General features: G+C 35.7%; 1 protein-coding gene across 4 annotated transcripts in view; it reads left to right on the top strand.

The window, feature by feature from the left end:
* Window positions 1-26,686, top strand: part of GLRA3 (glycine receptor alpha 3) — a 91,678-nt gene that overhangs the window by 15,940 nt on the left and 49,052 nt on the right. For 2 of the 4 annotated variants that reach the window (XM_048304241.1, XM_048304243.1), the window contains exons 2-3: window positions 7,079-7,206; window positions 12,436-12,503. In XM_048304241.1, the coding sequence (XP_048160198.1) occupies window positions 7,079-7,206; window positions 12,436-12,503 (196 nt within the window). Of the gene's footprint in view, window positions 1-3,352; window positions 3,356-7,078; window positions 7,207-12,435; window positions 12,504-26,686 lie in introns of all 4 variants that reach the window. The other 2 variants (XM_048304244.1, XM_048304242.1) reach the window with 2 other exon arrangements.

Consider the following 26,686-nt stretch of genomic DNA (forward strand, 5'->3'; position numbering starts at 1 on the left):
GCAGCTGTAAATGTTTTAGAGAAGGAAACATTTGTAGCAATTGTAAATTCCCTTTGAAGAGTTTTCTTCAATAACATTCTTTTGGAGGAAGGGAAGAGAAAGATGTTGTCTCGCAAACATGCCTACTTTAAATAGACGTTTCAGGAGCACAGATTCCTGACCCGTGCTTTATCTTGGTAACTGAATTGCCAGCTGCTAGATGAGATCTCCTTTTAAATTCTGTAGATATTGATGCTCTGGCTGTATAGTTGTGTTAGCTATATTTTTTTTTTTTCAGATTTCTGTAGTAGCAATTATTTTAAAAACCCAAAAGGATCATAGAAACATAGTCTCAGCAGAGGGTTAAAAAAGAGCTGAGTTCTCATCACCTGCAATCGCAGTCATACAAGCAACAGCATCCTAAGTCCTAGCTCCATCTTGAAACACACAGAACTTTTCTATCTCAGCTCAAAGTATTAAACTATTCCTGAACTGAAATGTTTCAGTGGCTGAAAGTTTTAATTTTGATCTAAATTTATCCCTGGTTACTTCATATCCATTTGCTTTCATGGCAACATTATAATTTAGCTTACAATTCTTTATTCTTTGCAGGTGTGTGTCATAGAAAGAACATTTACCTCCCTTTTTCCTCATAGTGGTCAACCTCTGATTTTTTAAGCTGCTTCTGGTTTATGGGCATCTCAAGTGCAGTTTCCGTTCTGGAGCTTAAGTCCCTACTGTGCAAGGAGCTGATGCTCATACAACTGCTTAGTAAGTCAAACACCCAGCTGTGAAAGGAATTGAACAAGATGAGCCAACATTACAGCTGTAACTTGCAAACCTGATTACAGCAACTGCAAGTCTGCAACCCAGCCTGTGTGTAGAAGGACCCTGAGAAGACATCATTTCACACTTGGAACTATGCCCATTGCTTCCCTTCCTTAAGCTCCTCAAATCAGTCAAGTGCCTTTTGACAGTCCAAAGATTTCTACATGAGTTATGTAATGTTTAATTTGAATTTAGCTGCTTTTCTATATATCAGAGCTCATTCCTTTTCACCAAGCTAGCCACATATTAAAAACAATACCTTATATTTTGCTAAATTGTTTCTTCCACAAAGCTGTATTTTCTTGGTTGGTACAGTTTGATCTTCTGTTATTATTAAACTGCGTGTCCAAATTCCCATTTGAATTTGTCTGTCTCTCATTGGTTTTTATTCTGCCTTTCTTCTTTAGATAAATTTCCAGCATTTTCTGCCCCCTTGAGATATTTATATGCTTCAATCATGCTATTTTTTTTCACTCTTCTTTTTTGATAAACTAAGCAGATTAAGCTCTTAAAGTCTGTTACTTGAAGCAAATTTCCCTAACTCTCAGGTCATGGCTTAGTGGCTTGCTTCAGTACCTTTCCAAATGCTTTAATGTCCTTTTAAAACTTGGACATGGAATTTGATGCAACATCCCAGAACTGGTCTCATTAATATCGTATAAAATAATAAGTGACCTTCATGCTTCTGCTCACTCTTTCAATCTTTCCGCACCACTGGATAACACAGTAGTGCAGTGAGAACTTTACCACAACAGTGCTGAGTTGTTTGATGAATTCTGAATCCTTCTTCACTGCTTTCTCCAGCTCTGCCTACATTCCCAGTTCATACATCTCTTATATCCTTCCTCTAATTGTTTTAAACTCTTCTACCTAAATGGGCGGAATTTAAGAACTAGGTTATTTTCTTCACATCCTCAGAATTTATGTCTCTGTCAATTCTGTTTGTATTTCTCAGTTTTAAACTATCAATTGCTTTGCATTTTCTTTTCAGATTATAGATGGCTTTGCTGAACACCATTCTTACATGTAGCTTTTTGTCTGAAATTTAGGATGTGGGTGCTGATCTAGAGAAGCTGCATCTTGTCTGTGTCAGGTTGCTTCTTGCTCTCTAACATTTAAATCCCACTTGAAATATCTTCAGCTTGACCTAACAGTTTCTGACTAAAATATGACTTTTGGTTGGTAATGCACTGTCACAGACCTGTGATTTCGGAAGTTTTCCCATCTCAGTGCATGAAATTCCAACTTGACAGTCTTCAAGGCATTGATGGAAAGCTCATCTGTCCTCAGATTTTAGGTGAAAAAATAATTTGACAGAATAGACCAAAGACGTGAGTACTTATAGTCCCTGTGATTCTAATTTTCTGTTCTTGTCAGGTTTTGTGTGACAGCTTATTTGAAACAAAAAATTCTTACACTAACTTTTGATGTAAATTTATCTGGTCACAAATAATATTTGAATGCATCTTTTGACATTTTCAATTTTTTTCTTGATTCTTGTCCACAACTTCAGTTAACAAATTTCTTTTCAATTGTTTTTGAAGGCTTAATTTACATTTTAAAGATATTCGGGATATATCCAGGAAACTGAAGTCAAGTACTGTTCTAAGTCTGAAATTGGAAAATGGCATAAATCTTTATAACTGTTAATAATATTTGCCAATATCTCACAACTCAGAATCACTATCAGGGAGAGCATTCTTGTTGGTAACTTTTCCTCATAAAATATGAACAGACCAGAAGACTGTGAGGTTATAATGTCTCTTCAAAAAGGCTTCAGCAACGGGAAGCTTCTCCCTGTGAAAAAAGTGTACAGCTTTCTTTCTCAGTAATTTAAAATCAGATGGTGACTTTATGCTAATCACAAGTCCATTGTACCTTGCTTATTTTAAAATTCTTGCTGATATTAAAGTCTTATAATTCTGCCTGTTAGAGAATGCATGTACAAATTCTTTAAAGAACTGTGACAGGTCAGAATGAATTCCCTCTGGAGGCACGCAAAGCCATTCCTGGACTTATGCAATAGTTGTGTATCGAGGATGAAACTATGTGCATGACTAACACTGAAAGAAGCTCAGTTCTTGGATCAGGAAAGGGGTATAGCTTTCTCTAACCCCTTAGCCAGAGGCCTAGCTTTCAGAGACAGCATGCAATAAAACTGAAGAGCCCTTACCACACAGAGTAAATTTTTATGTTAGTCTGGAAACAGAAAACCCCTTCCTAAAATCCACTGCTTTACTCAGGTTTTATTACATTACCAAGTTTCGCTCATTTTTAACTAGACAAGTATTCCACATGTCAGGTCTGATTGATGAAAGTTTTATTTGTACAACAGTATTCTTGAAATACATATTTTCAGTTAAAGTTAAATCAAATGGGCAGAATTCTGCAGAACTCAACCAGCTTTTACTCATAACACCCTAAGCTTAGTAAAAGGGAAAACATTCCTTGAAGAAATATTTAATTACAAATTATAGCTGACTTTTGAGATAAAACTTGTTTATAAAAAAGGTATTCATTATGTTGAATGTATTCTTTTCATAAGCAGGTATTAAATTATTCAAGATATTTTGAGACTTGTAATTGACTAGTGAAAGCAAATATTAATGATGCCATCATATGAAAAGGTACATGTCACTTTGAGAAAATCCATAGTCACAGCAATTACTATTTCTCCCAGTCAGCATTAGTTACTTTAATTTCAAAATTCTCTCTTCTATGGGAAAGCAAGAACTACAAGTACAACAAGGAAAGATTTACAAAAAGTTCCGTGAAGAGAAAAAAGGGCAAACAAACAAATTTTTCCTTCCCAGAAAATGATATTCAAGCTAACAATGGGCCTTTCTATATTTGTGTTCTGAATAATTTATGTATATTAAGAATAAAAATATAGGATTGTATATCCTGTAGTACAGAAATTTTATATACCTACAGAATAGAAATATAAATTCCTGATAGAAGACTACTAGAAAGAAATCTAAGTGTTTAAGGCGTGTATACTAAGTGTAACTTGATTCTCTTGCTTTCCAAGTAGATAATACCCAGCAAAGGGTAATTGGATTTTTGTATTTTATTTGCTTTATAAACATTTGCAATGTTTTACAGAAACATGAATTGCTACAAGTTGTAGTAATGTGATGAATCAGATCCATTCAGAATGATTGATAATGAAAATTATAGCAATAGGATAATTTCAAACTGAACTATAAAAAGAATATGTTGAATACTTACTTTCTCAGAAAGGGAAGTACATTCTGCAGCTACGGGAAGAAATAAAGAACTAGGTTAGCTATTGAAGGAGAGTAAAGAAACATCTTTACTGAAAGAGATACCAAAATATTCAAAACAATTTGGAAATGTCCAACAATTTAACAATTTATGAACAATTTAAGAATATACAGATCAACTTACAGATAGAATAGAATAAACACTAGCTAAGCAAATAAACTCAAGGATCAAATTTAACTTTCTGATTCAATATTACAATTAAAAGACTTCATTTACATTTTTAATTTAAATGTGAGCAAACCATAGCCTTCTAGAGGCTTCTATGTTCATATTCTATGTGTGCCCAAATTTGTAACTCTCAAGGACTAATATGAAATATTTTTTTATTTAAGATAATAAATCCAAATTTCAAACTTGAAGACAAAAATTTTAACACAACTTCTAAATGGAAGTTTCTATAAAAGTGTAACTTTTAATGAGCTGAGTAACAGAGTCTCGAAAAGAAAGAAATTACATTTTCTCAGTCTGCACTCCACATGGTCTCTGCCTACATATATACCTGTATGGAATTTTTCCATTTTGATATGCCATCCATTGTTAAGAAGCAAAATTTAGCATAGGTTTTTTATGAGTCAGAAAATTCCTAAAGGCTTTACATTATTCCCTGTGTTTACATCTAAACAGAAGCATATTTAAGCACTTCTAAAAGAGTGAATTGACATGGAGACAATGAATTGGGTAAGTAAAAGAGATTTAAGTCCTTCTATAGCAGATTTTTGACTTGAATTTAGCACAAATGTGCTAAGCTCTTTGTCTTTTTTGAGACTCCAAAAGCCACAAATTATTTCAGTTGTACTGTGTATTGCAATGTTACTCAAAATTTATATATTCTCTGACTGTATTGTTTTGTCCAGTGTGTTAGATAGCACTCAAGTAAGAGTTGTTCCACAACAAGACTTGTTCTTTGGGTCCCAAGGCTGATCACAGTGCCACTACTCTGCTCTCTTAGCATGTGCAGAACACGCTTTAGAATGTCAGTGGGAGTTTTGTATGCATGTGAAGAGGAAGCTATAGGAGCTGGCATTTGTCATGTGGCCCTGAGAAGAAAAGATTGTCCTAATATAGTTTCTTCAGTAAGTTGTTAAGGTTGTGTCATAGGTTAGCAAGCATAGTCCCGGAAGGGATGTCCTTGCTAAGGGGTGCTTACAGTTTCCTCTGGGACCTGATAGAACCTATCAGCTGGCCAGTTTGAATATGGACAATTCTCTAAGTCACTTAAAGTTGTGATCACCTCTGTGATCCACATTTAAGAATAGGCAAACTCCCCCTCCAAGCTCTCTCTCGTTTCCGGCACTGGGACAGGTGGCTGCAGGCCCCGTGTGGGGGCCAGCGGGCCCGGCCAGGCCCTGCTTGGGCCAGGCCAGGCTGGGCCACGGCCATCCTGGAGCCGATGGACCTGTTCCAGCCGTGGAACCCCCCCCACTGCCTTGCCGTGGGCAGCCGGAGCGGCTCGGCTCTCCCCCCTCTCCACTGCGATAAGAAAAATTCAACATTCCAGCTGCAAAGCTGCAAGGCCGAGGTGAGATTAACCCTTTTATTGCTGTGAAGAGCTGAAAACCTGAGGGAAGAGAGAGAGGAGATGCTTAAAGCTGAAATTCTGTTGTGAAGCTATGATATATCAGAGTACCCCGTTGTAACTTCATGAAGATATGGGGGGTGGAGTGTTCAACTCGTAAGCGAAAGCACCTGCGCTGAGATAGGCAGATGCTGACGCAGCTGTAATTTCATGAGAAGTTTGGACAGGGAGAGATGAACCAGATGAGGACTTTTGCTCCAAACGGGAAAGGAGAAACCTCAGTTCCTAGAGATGCTCCCGGAGATAGTCCTAACGATGAAGATGATGAAGACCCTTTGCTCCCAGGGAAGGAGAAGGGCCTCTGTTTTTGTTTCTGAACGGCTCAACCTTAAAATTGTACCCCAAAAAACTTCCAGAGTGGACCCTCCCGAAAGCAGTTGCGGGAAAAGCTGCAAGTCGGGGGAAAGGACTCACACGCAGGCAGAGAGACTCCTCTTCCTAAATGGACTGAACAATATTTGGAAGTGGGCGGCTGTCTCGTTGTGATAATGTTTTCATAGCACGAGCAAGAAGAGACTTCTCTTTCTAAATGGACTGAACAAGATTATTATGGAAGTGGTAAACAGACTGAACATCTCAAGGGTTGTCTTTTTACATTGTCAGTGGGAGAAGGGAGGACAGTGGGGGGAGGAGGAGAGTTCTGAAGGTGGTATAATTTTTTTTCCCTCTTTTAGGTCTGTTAATAAACTTCTTTATAGTCTTTCAAGTTTGGTGCCTGCTTTGCATTTCTCCTAATTCTTATCTCACAGAAGATAAACAGTAATGAGTATTTTGGACCAAACCACTACAGGTTGTTTTTATTTTTTTCCCACTGTAGCAGTCACCTTTGTTTTAACAGAAAATGAAACTGTAAGACAATGTTAAAGAATACCACCTGCCAAGAGAGTGATCTGTTTTATTATGGTTACATATCAACATAAACCCAAAATTGGTGATAGTAGTGCTATTCTAATCAAGACCCTTAGTATTCTTTTTTCTGATCCAGGCTTCTATCACAGCACACCCAGTTCAAATAGATCAGTCTCAGACTCCAAAATGTGACATTTCATGTACACAGCTATTTCTGTAGATGACATTTAACTCTGTGATAATGATATCGATTACTGTTAACTGAAAGTGTTATTAATCTTCAGAAGATCTATGGAAGAAGTAACATATAACTGTGCAGCACAGCAGAATAAAATTTACATATTAAATGACAGATATAGAAAGAGCTTACTCTTTCAATTTCTTTGCTACTACTATTTTTGAAGCATTAACTAGCTTGAAAGACTGTCTTAGCTTTCCTGTTTTCCTGTTCCTACAAAAATGAACTATGATTGGCTAAATAAAATCAAAGTTTCGCTAACAAAACTTGTAACAAATTTTTGCTTGTTTGTTTCTTTGTTTGTTTTTCCTTGCTGTTAGCTTGGTAGCCACAAAGGAAACAGACAGTGCAAGATCTCGTAGCATGCCAATGTCGCCATCCGATTTCCTGGATAAGCTGATGGGCAGGATGTCAGGCTATGATGCGAGGATCAGACCAAATTTCAAAGGTAATTTCAAAACTAAACTTTCAGGTTTTCAGTATGTCAGTATTACTGCTCAACAAATGCAATTTCTGAAACAAATATGAAAACTAAAAAGTCCATTCACTGAAAAAAAGGCCTTCTCTTGCCTTTCTTTTGGGTGTATGGCTGTTCATTTCTGTAGCAACACATTTTTCCCCTGCCACTTTCACAGCTGCCCAGTTGCAGGCCTTTCATAAACATAGCTTGTCATTAGATTCGGGTTGTCTAATATCATTTGTTGGTTTCTTTCCTTTCCTGAAATGGTTACTGATGGATTGAAATTCCCACCTTGGGTTGTCATAGTGTGAAATGCTCTGGAAAGCAAGTTCTGTGAAAGATCGGCCGAATCTTCATATCTGTCTGTTTCTAAAGAGTGTGTTAATGACATGACCATCAAACTCAAAACAGCTTATCTTAGTTACCAATTCTACCACCAAATTATATTCCTCACATTTGTTCCCTGAAATGCCAAAAGGACCATCTTTCCTCTTATTCTTTTCCCTGTGCCCAGTTCTGCACTGAAATTGCAAATTCTCAATACCTGGAATTGTCTCTTGGCATGTGCCTTTTATGCACTTATCACAAAGGAGATTCAGTCAAGACAAAGCAGATTCAAAGAAGACTGAAACAGCAAAGTTTGCAAATGGAATGACTACGTCTTCTGAGGGTCTTAGTATGAAAAATATTATCCAGACTCAGGCATGTTAGAGTATTTAATGAAGGATTACATAAACCATATTTTTATATGAATATGCAAAGTATCATACAGACAAATGCCATCCATTCTAACTTTTGCAATCTGGGAAGTTTAGGTAAATTTGACTATTCTTTCTTTTGAAAACAAGGAGTTGCAATATTATAGTGGAACCATATTTACCTCTGTTACTGAGGCTTTAAACAAGCTATCGGTCTATAAATTACCCAGAATATAAAAAATATTTTTAAATAATAAACCTACTATGATTAAAAATTATATTATTCTTACTTTACCTTAATTGTTTTCTCCTACGCCCATCTTCCTGAGTGCAAGAGATTCTCTTAGCTCTAACGTTTCACTGTAAGGCTTTACTCCATGTTTACTACAAAAATATTCCTTCAAGCTGGCAGTGCTTTCTCCTCTAAGTCATCTGTCACTGCCTTTCCATCTTAATTCTTATTCAGCAAGAAATGTTATAGGTTTTTGACATCTCCAAGTTCCAGAAACTTAAGTGGTTTTGACTCTAAAGCCACTGCTATGTGCTGGTTTTACCAGAGTTTGCCCAGTCTGATTCATAAGGACCATGTAAGAGATTTGTCAGATTACTTCCTCATCAGCAAACCATAAACAGTTGGTTGTGTATATATAAACTTATTACCCAGGATTTACTGCAGCTGGAAATGTTTTGGTTTTTTTTAAGTTAGTGGTGCTGATATTTCTCAGGAAATTATAAACGTGCACTGGAATTTCAAACACATCTCTATATGATTTGGGGATTTAATTTTATAGTTTGTCATGGACAGCATCCAATCACAATCTTCTCATGAGGCTACAGTGAAGAATAGGCACATGGTTTAGAGATTACAAAATTCAATGCAGTACTTCTTGAAAGTATCATTCAAAGGATTTAGAGCCTTGTTTTGTAACCATCGAAACTTAAAGAGATAAAACCTAATTTGATGTTGTTCATTTTCAAAAAGTGCACATTCTAAATCTTCTGGACAACTATGAGGTTTGAACAGATCTGCCCAGAGTGACTCAGACCTACCACTAAGTATATCTCCTTAAGTGACTTTGCCACTTTTTGGTTAGTTTTATTACTCCTAGAACAAGTGCTGGGGCTTAATGCCTTTTTGAGGTATTAAACTGATGATAGTTTCAAAGAAAGAGGATAAGCCCTAATAAGATGACTCAGACATTCATTTTAAATCATTTTTTGTTCCAGTAAAATTCTTATGCAGACAAGATTTTTAACTACCAATTTTAGTCATAATTAATCTTGGTCAAGAGGACAAAATTATGTATTTTTGTCTATGTGCTCAGCTATATCTGTATGTCAGTTCTTGTTCAACAGATATAATAGAGAAGACATGGTATTTATTCAGCTATGGAATACAACAGCAAATTGAGAATTATTGTAAAAGCTTTGTTCCAGTTGCAATATTTTTTTTTTTAATGTTATATCAAACCTATAGCAAGGGGCTTCTCTTACTCAGTGTCCACATTGCAAACTATATCCATTCCTGCAAATATGAAAATACTTCATTGCCTTTCAAATTTGAACACAATTATGTAACCTAGGTGTAAAAAATTTAAATATTAAGGTAAAAATTTGGCCATTTACATAGGAAAATGCAAAGTGTTACTTGCCCTGCTATTGGCAAACATTATTCAACAATCATCAGTTTAGAAACTTTGAAAGCCAGGATTTAACTGAAAAAAAAAAAAAAAAAATTTAGTTACATATGTTCTCCTGATCCCTTCTGGAAGCTGTTTTGGCCTTTTCAATATTTTCTGGCAATAAAACCTTTGTGTTTTGGAATATTAAAAAGTGTAATTTTTTTGTTTTCTTTAAATTTGGTGATTATTTTACTGATTTTATTAACACTTGACATACTGAGAAATGGAGAAGCATTACTTCCTTTTGATCTTTAAAAATTTGTATGCTTACAGATTGCACCCTGCTGTATACCTTTTCCAATGTGAAGGGTCATGTTCTACTTAAGCTAGTTTTTTGTGGAAGCTTGTCATAGAATTTTTGATCCTTTTTGACTTTTTGACATCTTTCTCCCTAATATATAAATATAGTAATCTATATGATGTATCTATATATAATATTAATCTATATCTCTTCATTATAAAAGTTCTCATTATTTCTACCAGTTTGGCTGGTACAGAGGTAAGGTTTACAGGGACAGAGTTCATGTTCATGCCATCCACCATCATACCTGAAGTCTGGGGTTTTTTTTAATTCAAGTTATATTTGCTGTACATAGCACACGTTTCCACTGATTACAAAACTGACACAGGTGATAGCTGACGCACAGTGAATTGTATTTCTACCATTTTGCAAAGATTTTTGTAATTTCTGGATTTATATCACCTCAGCCTGTCAGTTGGTTCCTGTTCACTTAGTCTGAAATGTCTTCTGCAGTCCTCATACAAAATTCCAGCAGAATGGCTCTAGTATTTGACACAGCCAGCAATTGGAGACAAATGCTGCTATAAAGACTTCATTTGGTTTTTCTGCTCTGACCTTCTTCACTTTCATGGATACTTTTGTAGCTTAATCATCTTCTTTCAGCTTTCAGATCTTGGCAGGATTCTATTTTTAACACCTTGTAGACAGGGATCATTGTTAGCTTTTCTGTCTGTAGTGAGTTTTAGCTCTATTTCTTTTCTGCCTCTCTTTAATCTATGTTCAACTTGCCTGAATTCCTGTGTTTGAATATGACTTCCAGCTTTTACAGCTTCTCATTCGTGATTCTTTTTGACCATGTTTTGGGAAGTTCATTTTTACTCTCAGCACAGTGTCTTTGAGTTAACTCTAAAACATTTACAAGCTACTTTTAGCTTCTACTTTTGTGCTCCTTTTAACTAGCTGTTAACTATAATATTGTAATTTGAAATTAGGCATCAGCACTGTAGCGATTCAGAGCTTTTTTTCTTAATAAAAGCAACTATGTTGATATAGCAAACTTGTACTTTAAAGCATTTTAAACAAGATAATATCACATCAAATTTGAAATGATGGCAAATACTACAACATGGAAGTGTTTGGAAGAAAAACTGCCTTGCAAACAAATTAACTAACATGGGCAAGAAATACAATTTTCTCCCTGACAGTGTTTAGTGACTCTGCCTTCATTCATCTTCCCTGCTTTTCCTTTTTCCCTTGATCCTTTTCAGGAGCTGAGCATGTAAAACTGTTACTGAATTCTCAGAAGTACTGGATATGCTCAAAAACTCTAACTGAGTACCAAAGTGGCTGCAAGTGTTACCTCCTTACCTGAGAATTCTGCTCCATAGGTGTAGTCTTGTGTATTGCAAAGGCTGAAGTACATGTAGAAGTGTTCTGTTGCAATTGCTGTACAGCACTTCAAAACAATTTTTGCTGTCAGGAAAGCAAGCTGGATTTTCCAAGTTCTGTCATATTGGCACAATTTTTAATGGACATTCTGATTCTTCAAGTATTTAACGTGAAATTTATTGATCATGTTAGATTTTGCTATTTTCAAACCACCAGTAGTGGGAGAGCAGTTTCTTTCTTCAGTGATGCTAAAAGAGATATTACATAAAGGTTTATAAGACCAGTCCTCAGATTCCAGATATAGATCTCTCATTGTTAGACTGCTTACAGCTGCAAAAAGAATCCAGGTTCTCCAGTGCTGAACTGGTTTATTGATATAAGAATATTGAGTTGTAGGAAGGTAACAAAAAAACCTTGTGATGGAAAAACCTTGTTTCTATTGGACACAGACTGAATTTGATAAGGAATAATGGAAAAAATTAGCATGCTTTTCCACAATGACAATTTTAAAGAGACTTCTAGAAAATAATTTAAACCCTTTTTCATGAAGAGGCAATTCATTTTTCAGTTATCATAACGACTGCTCTGCCACTACTGATACTTCACAATGCAAGATAAGACAAAACAACAGTTGACTGAGGACCCACGGTAACAAAGATTTCAGTTATAAATGGACTCTTAAACACTTTGTGAAATTAAGAGAAATGGGAATAGAATCTAAATTATTTTCCTCTAAGCAGCAGAGATAAGAGGAGCAACAATGCATTTCTTTTCCTACTGATGACAGATAACATTGAAGGTAGAAGCTGCCTTGAGTGAAGAAAGTCACTTTTCCCCTAATTGTTGTGAGAAGTGACATGCATTCTCACTGAAATACACATACAATACTTTTACTAACTATTTCAAATGAGATGTTGATTTTTTCTTTTTTATACAGAAGCATGTGTGTAGGTTTACACTGAGCTTTGTTGCTGTGTTTTTTTTTAATTGCTAACCTGGCCAGATTAAAAAAAAAATTGATTTTTGAGAAAAATCAAAAGGAAAATTATTAGAAACCATTCGATTTAATCATGCATTAAATAAGTTTGAATGTAGCATTATTTCTTCAAAAGTCAGTAAATATTGTTTCTGAATGGTCTATATTGAATAGTCAACCAATAAGCAATAATTCTGGAACAGGGACTGGTGGTTTTTTTCTCTTTTGCAGGTCCTCCAGTTAATGTCACATGCAACATATTTATAAACAGCTTTGGATCCATTGCAGAGACAACCATGGTAAGATATTTTAACTTAGTCAATGTTTGAAGTTCAAATTAAATATGTTCTATAAGTTCTAAAGCTAGCTAGGGCTTCTCTTCACTTGGAACTAAACAAAGAAGGAAATCCACTTCTAAGAATAGAAAGTGAGAATGTCTAACTTAGCAATTGATTTTTTCTAACAGAAATGACATCATTATACCATCACAAACAAGGAAAAGTAAAGCCAAGGGTTGAAGAGGTTTTTTTATTTCTCTGTAAGTTTTATTTGACAGTTGCAATGAAATAATTATTAGATAGATATTAGTTTCTATAATGTTCCACTTTTCTAACCTCAAAAATGGCAATTCATTAAGTCACTTTGTTAATAATATTTTATAATTTCATCCTATACAGTGCATACGGAGATGTATACTTTATTTTAAAAGTCCTTCTTCCATAGAGGTATTGCATTGAAATAATAGAATGATTAAAACTTTGAACTGGTATATAAAAATTGGAGCAAATAGAAGTGTATTGCATGCTTTTGTACATACACTTAAAATTTGTCTAGTAAAGAAGGGCAGATGATGCAGTACAAAAAGATGAGATTTTAACAAAATAAGGAAAAAACATCTGAGTCTAAAGATAGCAAAACTAGATATTGAACTGTGAATTGACAAAAACACCCAGGATAACCACATTGAAAGGTGAGACATATGCTAGTAACTTGGAGCACAGATATAATCATTAAAATCTAGTGAGGGGAGATATTGGCATTCTTTCTCTCTCTACAAGTGCTTCACATTTTTTGAAGAAAGGGAAAAATACCTCTTTGAAAACAGTTACATAGTAATTTGGGGGCAGAAAGGGTTAAAATACAGAGATGACAGAATAACTGCAGGACTTGGTAAGATCCAAATATGGGAAATACTCTGAAATCCCAACAATTTCAGGGGTCAGCATATGTACTTGGAATGACAGAACACACACTGAAGATAATTGATATATTTAAAAAAACCAACAACACAAACAAACAAAAAACTTACTAATAAACCATAACATAACCAAGGACCTGTAGTTAGCAAAACAATAAGAAAAATTCATATAGTCAAATATTTATAGCCCCCTATCTCCAAGTGGTATTAACAATTGCCTGTTCTTTACCTCCCTTGGAACATAGTAGTAGATGTTACTGAGAGAGGTAGATGATTTTTTTTTCCAGATAGAAAATGACTTTAATTTGTATTTGGGGGCCTTTCCAGATTGCAAATCCCAAACAGATTGACATGGCATCCAGAGAGATTTATTCAGGTTCAATCGGAGGATTAAGCAATACCCACATGATTAGAATAGTGTTCCACAGCTACTTTCTAATGTCTGGGTGAATGAATCTGGTCCAAAAGAGGAGACAGACCACAAGGTCAGTAAAGCAAAAAGACCCAGCCACTGAATTTCTGTATAAAGGATATATATAAAACTGGAGTTGTTAACACTTACAAAACTGTCCTGAGTTTGGGAAGAGGATGACCGAGTTCACATCTCAAGTGTATTTTCTCTCTAAAACCAGAGAGTTATAAGCATTTTCTTTTGGTGCAACTTAGTAAGTTGGTACAATATTTCTATTTTATAATGAAAATGCATTCTGCTGTGTGTTATCTCAAAAGCAAATTGAAACAGTCAAGATAGGCGATGACCTGGTCTGTAACAAATAGTTCCAGGTAGTGTAGTATGTTACAGAAAATACTAAACCTGGTCAGAACCACAAGGTTTTTAATTCTCTTGTTTTTATGCATTCAAAAACTGGACACTTTTGCACAACCTTGACCTTCATGATGCTTGTGTTTTGTTAATAATGTATTCACTGATATAGTTCACAACAGACTTCTACTTACTGTCAGCAGCTGATGACCTCTCAGAGACTCAAGTCTTTGCAGAAGTACAAACGCTTTTGTCTAGATAGGACTTTCAGTTGTGTGGTTTATTAGCTTTACTTCTCCACAACACTGACGGTGAACTTCTAAAACACATGAAAATCTTTCTACCTTTAAATGAAAATGAAAACCATCTTGCATTATTTCACAAACTGAATTTCTGCACGGTTTAACAAAAGTCAGTTCGCTGCAGTTCAGTATTTCTTCAATTATCACTGTTTTATCAGTTGAATTTACTGTAGTCCTTAAAATTCAGTTGCCTATGTCTTAATATCTGTTATATGTCTTTAAGCATAGAGCAACTCATTAGAACAACTTTTTAGACTCGAAAAGGATTTTTATATTCTTAATAAATACCTCTTTTTCCAAACTGTAAATGGAACAGGTTAAGTTAGCAACAAGTTCAAAATAAAACCTGGCCACTGGTACCCTGTATTTATAAGTGCCAGCTGCTAATGGGATATGCATCTAAGCTATGAGCTTTAAAGAAGTCCGAATACATCGAGCCCTGTCCTTCGCTGTTGCTGCAATTGCCCTTGGCAGTGTCCGTCTCTGTCCGGGCCTCCCCGGGTCTCTCGCCGATGACCAAAATCTTTGAGCTCCCTCTGCTGCCTCGGCTGCGCATAACAGAGTAAACAGGCGGGAAAAGAAGGGGTTAAAAAAACCCGCGTTGCTTGCAAAGTAACCCGGCGGCCAACTTCACATTGCTGGGCTGACTAGCTCTCAGTAAGGATGAGGAGTGTGGCAGCCTGCGATGGGAACGACAGCGTGTGTCTCTTGGGCAAGCACATTCTCTTAAATTCATCTACGCTGATCTAACTGCTCAGGAGAGGCAGCAAACCAAAAAGTAGCATAATTTGGCTTACAGCTTGTCAACCCTGTAGGACTGTTTTTCTTTCTTTTCCTTCCTTCCTTCCTTCCTTCCTTCCTTCCTTCCTTCCTTCCTTCCTTCCTTCCTTCCTTCCTTTCTTCCTTCCTGGTTCCAGTTATTTCATATTCTCTTTCCTTTTCTCAAAATAAAAATCAGGTGGTTCACAGCAAGGAAAAGAATGCCACCTCTGGCTAGGAAGCTGTGATTCTAGTTGAACCTAGGTGATGTTAAGGGATCATATGAGCAATTTAATTTATGTCATATATGCTCTGAGAAGGCAGGAAAAAAAGTAAACTACATAATTAAAAACTCGCTTAAATAATCTTTTATCACTGGCATCATTGGTGCAATTGCCTCACCAATTTTTCTGTTATCAAACTGAATGGTAGCACTAGATCTGTGCATGTCTCAATGATATTCACAAAGTAAGGACTTCACACTCATCTTCTAGACAAGTAAAACTCTTTTTGCTTCACACATATAATGGAAAACCTAGGACCAGTCTTTCATATTTTACATGTTGCTATTATTCTCAGCTTTTACACATAAGGATTTAGAAATATGGAAGAATAAAAGATTAAAAAATTGTGGAAGACCAAAATAAAATTATTATTTCACTATATGAAATTAACATAACATAATTAACACAAATTAACATGTGAAGTTTTTCATTTGAGATAAATAGTAATGTACCTCAGCACACAGAACCTTAAAAATCTGACAAATCAGTTGGATTGCTTGGTCATGTAAGTTAAATACATATTGGCAATATGGGAACCATATCCTCCAGGAAAGAAAATAGTTTTCTTGCTGTGTGGAACTTAAATTTCAGTGGAACTTAATTTCAATGGAACTTAAATTTCAGCTTTTATCACAATACCCTGAAAGGTTCCTTAGAGAGTTTTTTTGTAGCTCAAACCGTGCTCGGCTTGTATTCGCACTGTATCTCCTAAGGCTAAAAGATTTTGTGATCACTAAGAGCAGCTTCATATATATTATTGGCAATTGCCAACAAAAAAAAATGATTATTCAGTCATACAGGGTCAGAATAATCTCAGTGCCAACATTTTCAGCAGCAAATGTTCAAAGTCAGAATACTGAATACACAAAACAATTAGGCTATTGAGTACATAGTAGGCCATACCAAAATATCTGCTTTTATTCTAGGAAATGTGACTGATAAACTGTCAAGGCTTTCTGAGTTTTAAAGGTCAGGTACAACACTGACCTTAACACAGATTTACAGCAATTTTTACTCAGTGTGGGTTAATATATTTAGCATAATTCATGTGCTCAAAGTGCATTGAAGAGGATGCTCACAGAGAGACATGATGGCAAATAACAACAGTGCAGACAACTAACACATTGAAAATCATATGTCTCTTATTCAGCCTTACCATGTTTTTGCTCAGGGGTATTTCTTGATTCAGTCTGAAAAGAACTGAATGTTGATAGGAGGCATGATATTGATCTTTCTGTACATCCCCCCCTAAATGATATTATCTTGCATTTACGAATAAAATGTGCTTTTAAACCACACTAACCCATTTTTAAGTCACCATAATTACTGTCCTTTCATGAGCCACAGCTCTTTAATTTCTTTATCTTCATCTTTCTTCAATAAGCATTTCTGATTTTGTTCTATTGTACCTATTCTAGGTTGTCTTTCAATAGAGTGCTTGGAAGAAATGTTCCCTTGTACACATTACAAACCTTAATGCTGAAGAGTTTCACCAAATATTTTTCCTCAAATTAATCAATTAGTCTATTGTCTCAAATACAGGGAAATATATGCCTTTCTTTACTGAAAATACACTGAAAAAATCTTTCCAATACATAGAAATGTGTTAATACTGAAGTGTCAGGAAGAAACACCTATACTTTGTGTCTCAGATGAGTGAAAGTGAGGCCTCTCAATAATGGCCACTTTACAGTTTCAAAATTGAAAAAAAATCCATTTTTTCCCCTGTTTGACAATCAACTCCCATCTATCAAGACACAGAAAAATTGATTGTTCCTGTGCAAGTTTGGAAGGCAGATTATATAACATCCTTTATTTTTCATACACTGGCCTCAGGCACCCTGATCCTGGGTCACAGAGTCAGGAGTAGACAGAGGTTTTACAAATTCTAGTGGGTCTACAACTGTCCAGTTTGTTACATGTCCAGACTAATCCAGGCAAATCCTGCTGCTGAACCTGCATTCTAAGCAGAGAGATCATATCACCCTTATGAGATACAGTATCTATTCCATATTATAAAGAAAGTCTATAGGATGCAACCAAACTATGTTTGGAAAAACACATTTCTATATATACAAGATATGAATTAGCAAACAAATAGCATCATTTTTTTTTAAATTTAAAAAGTAATTCCTATTCACATTGGCTTTCCAAGCAGCAATAGAAAACATTTTTTTGTACACTTCTGCTCTGAAACTTTTAGTCTAGGATAGCTTTTCAGAAGGGAATCTTGGAATTCAGATACTGTGTGGTGGAAGATAGCAGGTAAAATGCTGGCTAGTTTTACAACAGCATAATGAAGTAGAGAGAACAAGAAAATACAATAAAGGCAGTGCAGCCGTGTCCCAGATGTCTCACCAAGTTGCAAAATGTGACATGACACCAACCGCATGCAACAGAGGATCAAGGGTGATGTTTTGTATTGCACAGCACTTACGGGTGTTGAGGAGGTATTTTCAGGTGCCTGTTAAGAATAAGATCAATTTGAAGCTGTGCACAGAAACATGAGAGCCAAGGACCTGATTTGCTGATAAACTGTGACAGTGCAGCAGATGGATAGGCTGAGTGATGCTATGCATAGAAGAGGCTGGTACAGGTGAAAACACACCATGGTTATCAAGTGCCAGTAGCTGAAATTCCAATTCTAGGGAAATCTCTTTTCCTATTAACACTGAAAATCATCCTTACACAAGTCAGAAGGGAGGACAAATGACATCACTCTATTTATCTACTGGCCTCTCTGAAGCTTATGAGAATGCTTGTACTATTCTGTACCTTTTCCTAACCTCTTTCTGTGTTATAAAATGTGAATATTCCGTTATTCTTCCCTGGCATCTCTACTTAATTTTTTTCTCAGGAAATAACTCCAGCCTTTTAGGCTCCTTTTATGACACTGAAAAAGTAAAGGAAATATAAATTTTTCCTTTTGGATTTCTCTGATGATTTATAAATTATTCAGAAAAGAAAAAAATAGACTGTTTGGATTGGAGAATTCCAGAACCAAATTTCCAGAGTCTGGGCAGCAAATGAGCTCTGCACTGAAGAAAAGAGTTCAGACTCATGTTTGGTCTGGACTAGCAAAAATGGGTGATTAAATTGATTTTTAAAACTCACCAGAAGCTTTGCCTTTGCTGGAGTTGATGGCCTTTACAGAAGCTGGTAGCAGACTTCTTTTCATGGCCCCTCAAGGCAGTGGGCTTTAAACTGTTTTCAGAAGCAACTCTCCAGTGAGTGATTAGGGAGCAGTAGTGTTCAATCCTTGGTTAATTGACTGTGTTTATGCTATTTTAATAAAAGGCTCAGTTACAAGGGTGGTTTCCACATATTTCCTGTTTAAAAGCCAGTTCATTCAACATGGATATACCAAAAACCAGAAATATAAACTATGAATAGACACATCCATAAAAAAATGAACAAGCAATCTTGTCTTATTCAGTGTTAGGTTAACCTTTCTTGTTTGTAGCTGTAAAACACCAACAAACCAAGACTAAGTCTCAGGTTTATTTTTCATAGCATCCTAAGGCCAAATTCTTCTGAAAGCTCTATAGTCAAATTCACCTTATAACAGAGTGCATGTGTCTGAGGGAAAAAAAAAAAGAAAAAATACCAAGATTTTGGTTTCTAGACCTTTCTAGATATTCTTTCAATGATTTATGAAGAATTGAAACTTCCTTTATAAAGGGAAATTATAAATTATTTCATGCAGTCAGCATCTCAGAACTAATTGTGAAGTTTAGCATAAGTGATACTGTAATAATGAAAAACTCCTTCAAAAAGTTTTGGACATTTTCAATAGCTTTAGGTGAAAGAACTGTGGAAGAGGATCTGACTCAGTTGTTAGTGTGCATTTGCAGTATAAATGGAAATTTAAAAATGAACCAAGAATTGAAAAGGACTATATTCTGTGGAGGAACCAAGTCATAGTCCTGAAAAGATAATGTATCTACAGTAAAGCAGAAGCTCAAACTGACAGTTTTCAGTGACAGCGGCCATGTAATGGGCATAAACAGAATAAAGGTGTGGTCATTTTGTGAAACCGCCTTTAATGCAGAGTTTAGAAACATAATATACCAGAAAGTTTCCACAATGAAGTACTAAAATTCCCATTTCATTTGTTTTGATTTGTAATCTGGATTCATTTGTGTGGTTGAGACCCATAATTTGTTTCCAGATTTTTTGGAAGATGAATCGGAATATTTTGTGTATTTACCTCTGTAAGGCTTGGTTTTACTGAGTCACAGTAAAATTCTCTAATGTTTTCTAGAACTTGGAGCTGGAATTCAATGACGTCTTAATGTAATATGGAGAATAAAACAAAAATAATGACCATTTAACAGGTTCCATTTAACATTCCCTAGTAATATAAACATGTCATCTGGATCTAAATACCCACCTATATGGGTAATTTATTACTTATTTCAGACCTTTGTGGTGCTGTCAAGATTTCCAGATGTAACTTTTATTACTTATTGCCAGAAGACAAAAGGTAATCTCTCAAGTTTTCTCACATGAAAGAACAGTGTTTCTAGACTATGGCACATGCAGAAGACAAGCACTCTGAGCTCATGTAGAAAAGCTGCAGGTGGAGATGACAACACATTTCCTCATTTTAAGGCACAATGCTCTATGCTGATCATATTGTTGTGGTGCCTGAAGGTGCAGTTTCATACCTACCAGTCAAATTAGTTGAAGAAAATTGCAGTTAAAACCAACGATAGCCTTCGCTTGCTGAGTTTTAGCAGGTTTTTGTCATTCAGCTTCACAAAAGACTGAGAGATGAAGCTTAAACACTTTGGTACTCTTTGCCAATATATAAATCACAAATGTTTTCCATTCATAAAAAACAGCAACAACAAAATGTTAAATGTTAAGTAAAATCTCCAAAATTCTTCCTGAAGCACAACCAACAGTTTATTGTCCCTGCTGTCACACAAAACATGGAAAATATTCTAGTACCTCAGGCCCTGTGAAAGCTGAGTGACTGTAGCTACTCATTCGAGCTGGGCATCCAAAAAATCTCTCTATACTACTATCAAATGCATACAGTATTTTATGCTTTGACTTCCTGGTCCTGGAAGAAATGTCAAATAAGGTATATAACTATTTGTACCAACTTCAGGTATAAAAAAGTCCTGAAAACATTTTATAAACCATTAGTCAAATATTGTTTCTTAGGTCTAGGGAAATGATAGCAGCAGTAGCCTTAAGGTTTGTGTGCTGGGTGACATTTTCTTAAATCTTGTTTACATTAAGGGAAGCCTAGCTCCAAATATTTTTTACCTCATTTGAAGAAAAGGCTGAATCCAGACCTACAGTTGCCTTAGTACTCTAAGCTAGAAGTAATTGTTCTGGTTTATCTAAACTAGATAAATATTTACCAGGACAGGTGTTATAGTCAGCTCATCCAGACATACAAATGTATCCTTCTTTCTGGTCCATTTTAACAAGCATTCTTAAAGAATTTGCAAAACACTTTGTACAATACAAAAAGCCAAACAGCTCATTTTATAGACACAAAGCTTTCTACTTCCCCATAGCCACTTACTGCAATTATTAGCTACAGAAGACCTGAAATGACCTCCTATATCATCAGCTCAAGCCCTTGCGACTGCATACAATGCTGCTTTAAATGCTACTCATCGCCTGTTCTAATGCTTCCTAAAACCCAAATGGTTTCTTTACAACTTTAGCAAAGGTTCTTGCAGAATCTTTATCTTCTCATTCCAAGGGAGACTTAGCCTTTAGTTAAATTTTTACATTCTTTGTTTACCTACAGTCATCTAATCTTCTAGCAAAGCTGGGGAACAGTTCACACCTCTTATTTCCCCTTATCTATGTTTGCTTACATTGACTCCTCTTCCTCTGATCGCTCTTTCTCACTTAAAGGGAAAACCATTACTTGTACAGCACTGCACTATGAAATAATGTGGCATTTTTTCCATCCCTTCCAGCATCTTCCTACTTACGTCCACATTATTATAATAGTCTTTTCAATCTATTTGAAGGTCGTTATCAGGTAGGCTGTTCCTAAAAATCTATGTCCTGGTGTAACAATTGCAGCATTATCCAGAAAAAACTGTGAAAGTAACTAATTTGCAAGCTGAGTTCTACTCAGTCACTATAGTAGGAAATCTCAGTATCTGTGAAAATAAGATTGTGGCATCACTAAATAGCTCTGTTCACATCATATAAGGTATGCTGTTTGTGAAGTTTCTTATTTTGTTGCAATCATCCAAGATGAAGTCCCTTGAGGTTATGATTATGTAACACTTGTGATGTTTCCTAAAATTATAAGAACACAGCTACCAGTGTAAAAACGTTATAAAAAAATAGTTAAAGGACTAGGTCAAAAGCAATACTTTTAAAAATATCTTTAGTGTAGCTGCCTCATGATGTATATTTAAGCAATGGAAATTAATCTCACCATGATATATGTGGATTTTGTCCTTAACTCCCATTAACACTAATAGGATTTAAGTCCCTTAATCCCCATCTATCACTGAAAGACTATAGCCTGTCTCCCTGGGTTTTGCATGAACCTGCAATTCGCTAACTCTGTTTACAGGAACAAAAGCTATGGTGGACTTCAGAACAGCTGTTGAATGAACCTGAATTAAGAAAATAAAAGATTTTCAGATTGCCACCTTTGTTCCTAATTTCTGTTCTTGAGCCTAGTAAATATGCACTGGAAAAGTTCCCAGTACAAACATTCTACATAACCTTGATATTCTTGCCTTGAATAAGTTTCAGTTATTTTAGCATAATTTAAAAACTCTGTTCTCCTCTCATGTCTTCATGCTATTCTGAATACTTGGTACTTCATGCACTCTGGATGTGCATACTCTGGGTGTGCATTTTTAATTACAGTAGCCAAAGTAATCACTCATCATGAAAGAGCTGTACACTCAGACTTTTTATACATCATACCTGTAGTGCAAAGATAGATCTTTAAAAAAAAGTTGAAATCTTATAGTACTTTAAAATTAAACAGTAAAATTACACAATTTATCAAAAGAGCTTGTAAGGATCTGGTTTTTACATAGTATTTTTCCTTTTCCTTAGACAATACACAGCATGCTATCAATTATGGCCATTAACAGCTAGCAGAACAAGAAGTATTATGAGTCTGTGAATCAAGCTTTAATTTTCTTTGAAAGTCAGTATGATCACAGCAAGGAGTGGTCTGATATGCATTTTATACTGACATGCCACTCCCTATGTCATTACTGCCATTATATCAAGTGTCAGACCTCTTTTTTTTTTCCCCTCTAAATCCTTCTAGATGCTAATACCAATTTACACAATAATAAAACTCAGCATCTTTCAGATAGTTTGATTTCTTCAACTGCAGAAAATAACCCTTATGACTTCAGAATCTTAGATTTATTATGCAGACCTCAGCAGCAGCAGCCATCTCCTTCAGCACAGAAATTGGGTTCTGTCTTCTCTCGCTCCTAAACACTTCCATTTGTCTCTTCACCTAGTTAACCATTTTATGAAGTGCTAATCTGCTGTTTAGATTCATCAGACAGGTGTCTCTAGACAGAGATCTACAGATTGACACCTTCCTCCCTCTCTCCAAATTGCAGGTAATCCAAATTCACAGGCTTCTCTGCTCCTCTGCCTCTAGTGCTCCAGCTTGCAGAGGCTTTGAATTTCTCTACAATTTCATCCAGGGCTGAAAAGCACTGCAAAGCAAACAAAAATCCCTCCTGTCATGAGTTAACCCCAGCCGGCAAACAAGTATCCCACAGCCACTCGCTCATTCCCCCACCAGTGGGATTGGGGAGAGAATTGGAAGGGTAAAAGGAAGAAAACTCATGGGCTGAGATAAAGACAGTTTAATAGGGAAAGCAAAAACTGTGCACAGAAGCAAAGCTAAACAAGGAATTAATTCACTGCTACCCATGGGCAGGCAGGTGTTCAGGCATTCCCAGGAAAGCAGGACTCCATCACACATTACAGTTACTTGGGAGGACAAATGCCATAACTCAAACATCCCCTCCTCCTTCTTGCCCTCCTCCCCCTTCCTCCCCCCCCCATATAGATACTGAGCATGGTGCCATATGGTATGGTATATCCCCTTGGTCAGTGAGTATTAGCTGTCCCAGCTCTGTCTCTTCCCAATTTCCCATGCACCCCCAGTCTCTTCACCCGCACAACAGTTGGAAAAGCAAATAAAGCAAGTACCTCTTTGGCTCTGTTAAAGCATTGCTCAGCAATAACAGCAAAACACCTCTATGTTATCAACCCTGTGTTCAGCACAAATCAAAATATCGCCGTGTACCAGCCACTGTGAAGTAAATTAACTTTACCCCAGCTAAACAAGCCTTCTCCACAGTTCAGAAATGTACCAACTTGCAGGCCTCTAGGCTTAAAATTTAATTTTGCCTAGGAGCAAATTTAATCCCATATCTTTCTTTCCAAAAAAAAAAAAAAAGAAACAGGCAGCCACCTCCTCAAGTCATTTCTCATTGGAAACTGAGGCAGTGTGAATAGATACTGACCTAAAACTTTGTCGCAGCCATGAAGATATTGAAGGTGAATGAAAAACAAATGTATTGCACACACATAACTGAGAAAAAGTAGGTACTCTCTATTTCTTCTTTACCTGTTTTTGATGACAAAACAATAATCTTCAAAAGCACTCCTGGGGAATCTGAATTTATTCCCTTGCTTTAAAAAATAAGCAGTCTTTACATTGCCTGCTCTTTCAGTCACTAGATTTCTTTTTCACTTAATGGATTTTCAAAACATAAATGTATAGGAACATATGCAAGCTAATTTATTAGCGTAACAGGATTAGTTAAAGAAGATTTCTAGTCTGCTTTCCATCTACAAACATTGTAAGCTACAATATGTGGGATCTCTTACAATCTTCTTTTTCGTTCCTATATCTTCTTTTAAAAGATTTATATTGAATAAGAGTTTATCTGCTTAACTCCTGGTAAGATTGAAGGGATAGAACACTGAAAATTTGATGTGTCTAGTCAGCCATTATTAGTTCCCTTGATTGGAATATATTTTTCCTTATTTTTGTGAATGCAGCTGCTCTAAAGTTTCAGAAAACTGAATATATTAAATACAAAATTTGCATGTCTTTTTAATGTGTATTATATATATAAAATATATACTATATACAAATATAACAGTTTTCAATGTATATATTTATATTTTACACTGGTTAATTATTAATTTTGGATAGCTTTACTTCAATTTTTAAATATTTATACTAGACCTTACAAGGTAACAAGACTGTTTCCCAGATTAGCAAAGTGTAGGGAAAATGTTTATGATTTGTGCCTGTGACTACTGTTCTGGTATTACTGTAGTATTACAAACTACAGTATTTGAGGTATTTTAAAATAAGGTTAGGATTGGCTTTTCAATGAGTAACCTTTACTTCTACCTCTTTCATCACGGACCTAGTGGAAGCCCAAAAACTTGACATTTCTTCCTTCTCCCTTACTACTCATCTAGACCCACGTGTACTTGTTCACAAAGTTAACTTCTTCATGAAAGGAACAGGTTAGTAAATCGATACTGAATGGAGTTTGTGTCTCTTAAAGGTTTATTTAATTGCCTGAGTGCATTTAGTGTGGCCTTAATAATCCCTAAGAGTCCCTGAGTTATCTAGGAAGGTAGACATATCACAGGATTGCAGGAGATGTGCATCTTTCTAAACCAGCAGCCAAAAGGAAGAATATTTTAGGGCTTTTCAAATGCCACTAGAGAATGTTTTTGGGGAGACAAACAAATTGTTCCCTTTCTCGTCATTATGGATACAGTTCAAGGACAAATAAAATTTAATGTGTTATAATGGCATCATTGTAAAACCACCAAAACGACATGATTTTCCTGATAGACCTCTTGGTGCATTTCATGCATATCAATAAATTTAAGGTCAACTCATATCTGATCAAGTTTGTCTAAAGTTAGAAATGTATGCCTTCTCAGAGCCCACTTCAGCAAGTGTTTGGACTATGGGAGTTAGCAGGCTCTGCTTCTGGACTTGACCTGGTTTACCTTTACCTTATATTTTACCTTATATTTTACCTTATTTACCCTATTCTAGACAATGTCATATTATCTACCAACACAAGGAAGGCAGCAGGGTAATTTAATATGGAATTCCCAAAACTGTACTTGTTCTAATTTGGTTATATTTCCCTGAGGAGATGAAACTGAGGATGATTTCAAATACATGTCTTCAGTAAAGATTTATAAAATTAGCCCATTCGGTCACATATTGAAACCAGTCATATAAGTGCAAACATAAAATTCATTAATAACAAAATGGAACATCTAGCACCAAAAATTCATGTGAACAAATTAATAATCTCAGAAAAATCTAACTTTTCACTTAGGAAGAAGTTCCCTCTGCTGTTAGAGCAAAAACTTCTTTAGGGACACATAATTTGTTTGCAGAAAAAAACTCAGAATCTTTTGTCAGCCAAGAACATGGCAAGGACCAAATGAAAACAGAGGCTTAGTGTATGTTATTTGTTCATGTAATTGTCATGTCCTTTTTCATCTAATCCCTTATACTACTGCTTGAAAGTGCAAACATTTTAAAAGTCCCTGAGCTAAACCTTAAAAAAAGCAATTACGCTGAACGAGTTGCAAAATGTGATTTTAGTGTAATGCATTAGGAGTTGGAAACACACAGCTTCCATTAAATATGGAAGTAGTATATTCAATCTTTAATTAACAAATATTCTATGACATGCAGTAGGCACTATGACAAACATTATTATACAGTATGTCAGTACTATAATTAATCTTTTTAAGAATAAGCATCCTAGATATTAGCTACCTTTGACTTTTGATCATTATATGTGAGCACAGATACTAAAATCCAGTATTGCTACTGATAATAAACTCAACAAAATAATTGAACACTAAAATAAACTAAACCTGTCCATTTGCAATGTTTTAGCCATAACACATATGGAAAATAAGTAGATATTGTAGCACATTGCTGAATTCAACTGATTTAGAATGTTTTGTAAAAAAGACAAGGGAGTAAATAAGGCAAAAATGAAGGAGTTCTCTCAGAAACTAGTGTCTATATTCTTCTTTTAGCTGTGGGTTGAATGACAAAGACTGATAGCTCTGTGCTAATAAGCATCCTGTAAATGACCCAATACTTTCTCTAAGGCAAAGACAGAACTGT

The sequence above is a fragment of the Corvus hawaiiensis genome, chromosome 5 (assembly GCF_020740725.1).
Source record: "Corvus hawaiiensis isolate bCorHaw1 chromosome 5, bCorHaw1.pri.cur, whole genome shotgun sequence".
Classification (NCBI taxonomy): Eukaryota; Metazoa; Chordata; class Aves; order Passeriformes; family Corvidae; genus Corvus; species Corvus hawaiiensis.